Source organism: Bison bison, unplaced genomic scaffold, assembly GCF_000754665.1.
Source record: "Bison bison bison isolate TAMUID 2011002044 unplaced genomic scaffold, Bison_UMD1.0 scf7180017864390, whole genome shotgun sequence".
Classification (NCBI taxonomy): domain Eukaryota; kingdom Metazoa; phylum Chordata; class Mammalia; order Artiodactyla; family Bovidae; genus Bison; species Bison bison.
Genome location: NW_011494962.1, coordinates 1,494,375 through 1,502,749, shown reverse-complemented (window position 1 = coordinate 1,502,749; position 8,375 = coordinate 1,494,375). Strand labels below are relative to the sequence as shown.

General features: G+C 39.6%; 1 protein-coding gene across 3 annotated transcripts in view; it reads left to right on the top strand.

The window, feature by feature from the left end:
- The window catches only part of STYK1 (serine/threonine/tyrosine kinase 1), a 55,232-nt gene extending 49,348 nt beyond the window's left edge, over positions 1-5,884 (top strand). For all 3 annotated transcript variants that reach the window (XM_010858669.1, XM_010858670.1, XM_010858671.1), the window contains exons 8-10: positions 768-808; positions 1,864-1,960; positions 4,873-5,884. In XM_010858669.1, coding sequence (XP_010856971.1) covers positions 768-808; positions 1,864-1,960; positions 4,873-5,077 — 343 coding nt within the window. In that variant the 3' untranslated portion in view covers positions 5,078-5,884. The remainder of the gene's footprint in view (positions 1-767; positions 809-1,863; positions 1,961-4,872) is intronic.
- Positions 5,885-8,375: the final 2,491 nt, after the last annotated feature.

The following is an 8,375-nucleotide window of genomic DNA, read 5'->3' as shown; positions in this document are numbered from 1 at the left end:
TTGGGAGAAGACTCTTGAGAGTCCCTTGGACTGCAAGGAGATCCAACCAGTCCATTCTGAAGATCAGCCCTGGGTGTTCATTGGAAGGACTGATGCTAAAGCTGAAACTCCAATACTTTGGCCATCTCATGCGAAGAGTTGACTCATTGGAAAAGACTCTGATGCTGGGAGGGATTGGAGGCAGATGGCTGGATAGCATCACTGACTCGATGGACGTGAGTTTGAGTGAGCTCTGGGAGTTGGTGATGGACAGGGAGGCCTGGCGTGCTGCAATTTATAGGGTCGCAAAGAGTCGGACAGGACTGAGCAACTGAACTGAACTGAAGAATAAAAGCTGGAATTTCAGCAGGAAGGAATGGAAAAGATGAAAAAGATACATGAGAATTTTTATATGTTTGAGTGAATATGTTTGCATTTGCATAAGCGCTCATAGCATTTAACAAATAAGAGTAAATACCTATTAGTGTGTAAATACCTATTAATGTATAATATCTATTCATATATAATATTTAACAAATAATAGTAAATATCTATTAATGTGAAGAAAGGAGACATAAATCGAGCTCTCAAGGAAATTAGATTCGAAGGGGACTGGACAGAAATATTTTCTAATGGCATAACTACATTGCTTATTGTACCAATCAGCCTTGATTCCCATTCACTGCCATTGTCATGGGTTTCTTACTGAAGGTCTCTGGTATTTAAGTGAGCCATCTTTATGAAAGGCAGAAATAAAAGTGAAGTAAACAGCTTTGTTTCTTTTACAGCTGGTCTTTTGGGATCCTGCTGTACGAAATGGTGACTCTAGGTAAGGAAAATCCCCAAAGTAGTGGTACCCCCTATAGAAATATGCAAGGATGTTTATTTGTGTGGTAGATGGCATTTGCTGTGAGAAGGGGTTTCAGCACAATTGCTGAAGATCGAACTGAGCTGACACATTTTCAGAATCCAAGCTTGATTTTTGAGATAGTCTTATAAAGTCATGGTTCCCTCCCTATCTGTCTCCCTCCTTCCTCTTTCTTTCCCCCAAGGCTTTACCAATTCCATGGCATATTTTAAAATCCAAGGAGTATTCCAAGGATGATCTTGTGTGTGCTCAGGTGCTCAGTCGTGTCCAACTCTTTGCAACCCCATGGACTGTTATCCGCCAGGTTCCTCTGTCCATGGAATTTTTCAGGCAAATTCTTGTTGGAGGGAGTTGCCATTTCCTTCTGCAGGGGATCTTCCCCACCCAGAGATCGAAACCACATCTCTTGAGTTTCCTGCAATGGAAGGCAGATTCTTTACCACTAGCGCCACCTGGGAAGCCCCTAGGCTGATCTTGCATAAATATAAAAATGTTGTCTTTAGATTTATTAATCCGTTTGACTGAGAAACTGCAGCACTTTCTCTTGTTTGAGAAGTAGAGGGCAGATCTTATTTCTCGCTTAGCTTTATTTTGTTACATTCCTAAAGACTTGACATATTCCTAAATTATCAGGTCTCCTTCCCCCAACATCTCCTTTCTCCAAAATTCTCCAAGTTATACACTTATCTGATCACCAGGGATCAACTACATTATACCTATTAGGTTTCCTACTTTTGTAGGTGATTAGCCCAGGTAGATGGAAAATAGTGTTAGTTATAGTTTATATTCTGCTGCTGCTAAGTCGCTTCAGTTGTGTCCGACTCTGTGCGACCCCATAGACGGCAGCCCACCAGGCTCCCCTGACTCTGGGATTCTCCAGGCAAGAACACTGGAGTGGGTTGCCATTTCCTTCTCCAATGCGTGAAAGTAAAAAGTGAAAGTGAAGTCACTTAGTCGTTTATGTTCTAGAAGACCCTAAAGTTGTCTTACTCGTCTCACTCTTTCCATACCAACAGGGGCACCTCCATATCCTGAAGTCCCTCCTACCAATATCCTACAGCATCTCCAAAGAGGGCAAGTCATGGAGAGACCCAGTAGTTGCACACACACCATGTAAGTGGCTTTTAAAATCTTTTTTGCTCTTTATCAGTCATGCTGTTTGTAAAGTGGCTCAGATGATCCTCAGCTGTCCTCTATGTGCTAAGGTACAACCTTAAACCAAACCTATGCAGAAAATACATCTGCTCATATATATGTGTATATGTGTCTTTACATTTGTGTGTGTGTATGTGTGTGACACAAACACACACATACACAATATGGAGGCAGCCACTGAATGCTATATTAGAAATTTAGATTTGCTAACATTGTTAAATCTTAGTTCCTCTGGAGTCTTTTAAAACAGATGAAATCCAATGCAGGTACAGCACTGTTTTAGCTATATAAATGTCAGTCTCAGAGACTACCAGCTTCAGTTCTAATATAGTTGTCATAAAATCCACAGTTATTCACTGGTTCTTATTTGATATTTAACTTAAAAAAATTTTTCCTGGTTCTAAGCATGTTGGAAGCCCATCAGAAGAAAGACAGTGAGAAGAAATTAGACAGCAGAGGGAAGATATCAAATTGCCAGCAGAAAGGGACAGTTGGTAAACTAACATAGAAGCAGAAAAGTAAAAATTACATGCAGAATTTCATAAACAATAAAGTACAAAGCAGGTTATGATAGACTATAAGAAAGGCTTCAATTATTTTTAAGAAAGCAGGGGATAATATATTGATATACGTTTCTGTTTAAATTGCTGTTATTTTGTAAATTCTTCAGTACTGAAAAAGTAACTTTCTAGCACCTGAGTTTCCCACAAATACAAACAGTAATTGTATCAAGCATATTAAAAAAAGCTAAAAATAATAATTGTATATACTTATACACACATAGTATAGTGATGATACTTCTGGGTATACTAGAATGAAATTATTGACAAATATTTCTTGAAGGCTATATATATATATATATGGCTGTCCTTGATACTGGGGATAGGTAGAGACATTTAACTGAAAAAGTACCTGATCTTGAACCATGTAATATTTGGATGAGGAATACCTGAAAGAACATGAAAATCAACAGAAAGTGTGAAGCAATGAGTATACTGGTTAAAAGCTCAGATTCATGTCATAGTCAAAAAGACACATGTTCAGTCTTAGTCCTATATGTTACATTGTTTACTTAACTTGAAATAGGTAAAATGATAGTCCTACCTCAAAGTAATTGTGAGGCTGCAATGAAATAATGCATGTTAAGTTTCCTTTCCATGCCTTTTGGGCTTCCCTGATGGCTCAGTGGGTAAAGAATCTGCCTGCAATGCAGGAGACACAGGACTTCAGGTTGGGTCCTTGGGTCAAAAAGATCCCCTGGAGGAAGCAATGGCAACCCACTCTAGTATTCTTGCCTAGAAAATCCCATGGACAGAGGAGCTTGGTGGGCTACAATCTGTGGGGTTGCAAAGTCAGACATGACTGAATAGTCGACTAGGCACACCATGCCTTTTATAATAAGTATGTTCTTGGTAAATGGTATCAGTATTAGTAGAGTAACATAACATCTTATACAAAGTCTAATGGTACAACATTAAAGAATATGGGAAACACAGTGTGTTTCCCATATAACACAGGTTATAAGGGAAGGAATTGAAAATTCCTACTTATACCAATAGGAAAGAATAACCAGGGAGAGGATATTAATTCCTTGGGCAGAGCATAAGCAAAGAAAAAGCTGGGTGTTACTAACCATGTCTGGGGCATAGCTAGATGTTGTCTTAGGAGGAGGAGAGGGCTCCAGTTAAGCAAGGCCTATGTGGTAAGAAGCTGGGGGTAGGATGCCGACTTTATAAGATGAACAACAGGAAGCTGCTGTAGGTTCTTGGGCGGGAATGAGACTTGGCAAAGAGCGTTTGATAACAGACTGTGTTACACATTCTCTAGAAACTGGATTGAAACAAAGACAGATTGAAGGTGGTAAATACATTATCTAAAGCCATTTCCTGGGGAAGCTAAATAATAAAGGGAGAAAATGACCTGGATTAATGGAAAGAACTATCTGATTATGGTATCTGAAATTACTATGAATCATGTTATTCCATATCTTCTTATTTTCCCCTGTTGTAATGTAGCTCATACTGGTAGGTAAGTTATAGCAGTGGTCTGGAATGATGCAAGTTCATAATATGTAGGATGAAAACACTTAACTTCTGAAAGAGTTTTTGGTAATAGAAAAAACAACAAAACTGTTTTGTCATACTGATTGTAGTACAGCAGAAACCAACATGACATTGACCCCATGGACTGTAGCCTGACAGGCTCTTGTGACCATGGAATTCTTCAGGCAAGAATACTGAAGTGGGTAGCCATGCCCTCCTCCAGGGGATCTTCCCCACCCAGAGATCAAATCCAGGTCTCCTGTATTGGATTCTTTACCATCTGTGACCTGAGGGAAGCCCATAAAGCAACTATATCCCAATTTTTTTAAAAAAGGAAAACAAAAAGAATAAGGTGATAAATAGATGAAATAGGATTAGAAGATTTTAGTATTATGCTGAATAAAGGAACTCATGTGAATTCACATTCATGTAAAAAAAGTTTGCATTCATGTAAAAAAAATGATTCTTTGTTGACTGAACCACTAGGGAAGCCCATAGTATAACTATTGACTAGTATTAACTAGTATACTATTCGTGTGACCAGCATAACTATTCTCTACACTTATGTGTGTTCAATGTTTTCCATAATAAAAGTTACAGTAGAAAAAAAATCATCAGTCATTCTTACTATAAAAAAGGTTAAGATATTAAGAGATTTAGTATTTAGGAAGGTGAGAAGGAATAGTATTCTCTGGGAAGAGTGTGGGACAGGGTGATGAATAGATTACAGAATTGTAGGGTTCTTTTGTTAAGATTTGTAAGCGAAGAAGCATGTTTTTCAAACATTTGCCTTGTCAAGGAAGTCAGTTTCTCTTGCTCCCCTTTCAGGTATGGTCTCATGAAGTCCTGCTGGCGTTGGAGTGAGGACAGCCGCCCCTCACTTAGAAAGCTACACTCGTGTCTCGAAACTGCTGCTCAAAGTGCAAATGACAAGGCTGTGTTGCAAGTACCGGAGTTGGTGGTACCTGAACTGTACGCAGCTGTGGCGGGTGTCAGTGTGGAGAGTGTCTCCTACTGCTACAGCATCTTCTGAAGGTCCTGGGACAACACCCACTTTGGGGAGATCATATACTCTTGAAACCAGTTTCTCCAAGAACAAAGACTTTTCTAGTGGGAGTTAAAGGGAGAAATGGGACATGAATCTTGAATCTTCCCCTACGCATTTCACTAGAAATCTGAAATGATGCTGGGTGAGACTGCCCTCACCATGTACTCTTGAGACGGAGAAATGCAGTTCATTTCTGCTGTCCCAATTCTGAAGACACGGGGTAGATGGGTTGGACAGTGTCCATTCAAGGGAGGTTTTACAAATTTGCAATCTTTGTTGCAACATGGCATGGATAAGTTGGTCCCTCCTACCACAGGCTTGTTTCCTTTGTTTCCAAACTCTGACTATAGTAAGGTCCAGAAAATTGGAATCAAATGAGGGAAGAGAAAGTTGATAGAGAAATTTATGAAAAGAAAATGAAAGGTTCTATTTCTCAGGAGTATAGATGAAGACCAAGGTCCATCCTTCACAGAGAAGGGAGAGGAAGGTCATATAGTTCTTCACTTCTGGTCCATTCGTGCAGGGATGAAGGAGAACCATTAAGGAAGATTTCTGAGCTCACCCTAAGGTATAAGCTCACCCTATATGGCGAAATGCAGCCCCCTTTTATCTAATTCCGAGATAGGTAAATCCTGTTGGTACTATTCTAACTAGAAGCTGGAGGGGTGATTCCATGATTAAGAGCATTGGTTATGTATCATCCATCAGGCTGGCATTCTGGTCCCCATTAGAACAGGGAAATCAACCCTGAATATTTATTGGAAAGACTGGTGCTGAAGCTGAAGCCCCAGTACTTTGGCCACTTGATGTGAAGAGCCGACTCATTGGAAAAGACCCTGATGCTGGGAAAGGTTGAGAGCAGGAGGAGAAGGGGGCGACAGAGGATGAGATGGTTGGTTGGTATCGCTGACTCAACGGCCATGAATGAGCAAAGTCCAAGAGATAGTGAAGGACAGGGAAGCCTGGTGTGCTGCAGTTCATGGGATCACAAAGAGTTGGGCATGACTGAGTGACTGCACAATGACAAATGAGACTATGGAGACTGAGCTCAGAGAGTCCAATAGGGTTGATGATGAATAGACTGTGTATGTATTTAATAAGTGGGAAATATGGAAACCAGCAAGGGTGCTCACTAGGTCAGGATGTCTTCAAGGAGTGCTAGAAAAAGATGTAACCTGAGATAGAAGGATGGTAGGTTCTGATTTTCAATCATTCAATGATGTACTGTGAAACTTATTTCATTAAATCAATATTTATTGAGTGAAAGTATACATTTTGGGTTATACAGTTGCCAAAATCTTGACAATAAGGAGGGCGAAAATAAATAAATGTGAATTAATGTCAACAGGAAAATTCAAGAGACAATCTACATTGTCAAAAAAGATTCCTCATGTGTAAAAAGGGGATAATACCCACTTCACAGGGTTGTTGTGAGAATGGAATGAAAGGGTGTTATTTGTACCACATGTGGCATGTACTATATGACAATAAATATTAATTTCCTTACCCACCCCTTTACTATCCTAGGTCCTCCTTCATATATTTTTCATTTAACATCTGTGGTGACCAAGAAGAGAACCTTGGTCTGCCAGTCACATTGCAAGGCAGGACATACTTAAAGATGATGGTATAGTACAAATTGTTGTTGTTGTTTAGTTGCGTCTGACTCTTTTGTGACTCCATGGACTCTAGCCCCCCAGGCTCCTCTGTCCAATGGATTTCCCAGGCAAGAATACTGGAATGGGTTCCTTCCCCAGGGGATCTTCTCGACCCAGGGGCAAATCCACATCCTCCTGCATTAGCAGGTGAATTCTTTATCACTGAACCACCCGGTGAAGCCTATAGTACAAATACCACATGACTGAAATGAGGAAGTCATTATTTTTGTGTGAGTGACTGGATGACGGCAGTCACCTCCTACTATTTCAACATACTAGAAGTATCATGACTATCACAATTCAGTTGAACACATGGTCTGATTTTAAAGAATACATCAGGTACTCTTGAAGAGACATTCAAGGCTACTACAGGAAAGCTGACTGGCAGTTGAAAAAGTTTGCATAATCCTGATGGAGTCACCCAACTGCATAACAATTCTTGCACCTGTAGGAATACTATAGTGACTAGTCAGAATTTTAATATGTGCTAAGTAGCAATAGGGAGAAGGGAGGTAGAATGGCTCAGCACAAAACAATGAAATCCTATGGATTGCCATTGTTCTCGGCTGTTCCCTTATGTCTAATTTACAAAATATTTATTCAATATTTTCAAAGAATTGAGTGTTAAGGGCATCTGTGCCAGACACTGTGCTAGATGCTGGATAAAAGAAACAGTGTTGGATTAGAGTCTAGAAAGCAAGGGACGTTATAGACATGTTTGTATGCATAACGTGTGGTGTGGAGATGGTGAAGGTCAGGGAGGCCCCAGTGTGCTGCAGTCCTTGGGATCGCAAATAGTCGGACCCGACCTGGCGACTGAACAACAAGAATGTGTATTTGTGAATTACAAACCGTTGTAAGTGCTATGAAGAAAAAGTACAGGGTAAATGGAAGGGAGTAAAAAGAGGGGACCTGGCTGAAAAAAGTGGCATTTGAAATGAGACCTTAGAAAGGGGGTGAGTAAGCCTGACAGTGAAGAGAAGAGCTTTCCAGGAGAAAGATTATTTACATGAAAACACTGAGGCAAGAAAAAGAGCAGTTTGAGGAACTGCAGGGAGGCACAGTGAGGCAGGAGGGGAGTGGTGCCGATGAAACGGAGCGGTGCTCTTTCACACTGTATTTTTTTTCCCCAAGGGAAATAATGAATTCGCCTTTAGCAACAATATTCAAAGTAGTACTTGATACTCATCCATCACGGGTAATTTAGAAATAATAAAAATCAACTCTATCAAAATTCTGGGAATAAGTTAGATGATCCAGGAGAGAATACTTCACAAAATACCCACCATGTACAAAAATAGACTCAGTGGAAAAGTACAGTTTTAAAAATATGTAAGAGGAACAAAATATTAATTCTGCAAATAGTTGTTCATTTTATACCACATACAAAGCTCAAAGTTAGTCTCCCTGGAGAAAATAAAGACAAACCTGAATGACTCAAGTCACTTATTTAGTAGTAAACTGGTGCCTCCATTTTTTTTTTATTACATATCTTTATTAGGAACAATATTTTGAACACTTGATCCTAATAAAAGTATAGTAATTTATTTATATAGAGATGTAAAATATACACAGTATAAAATAAATGCAATATAAATTAAAAAGGGTAAAGTAAAGATGAAATA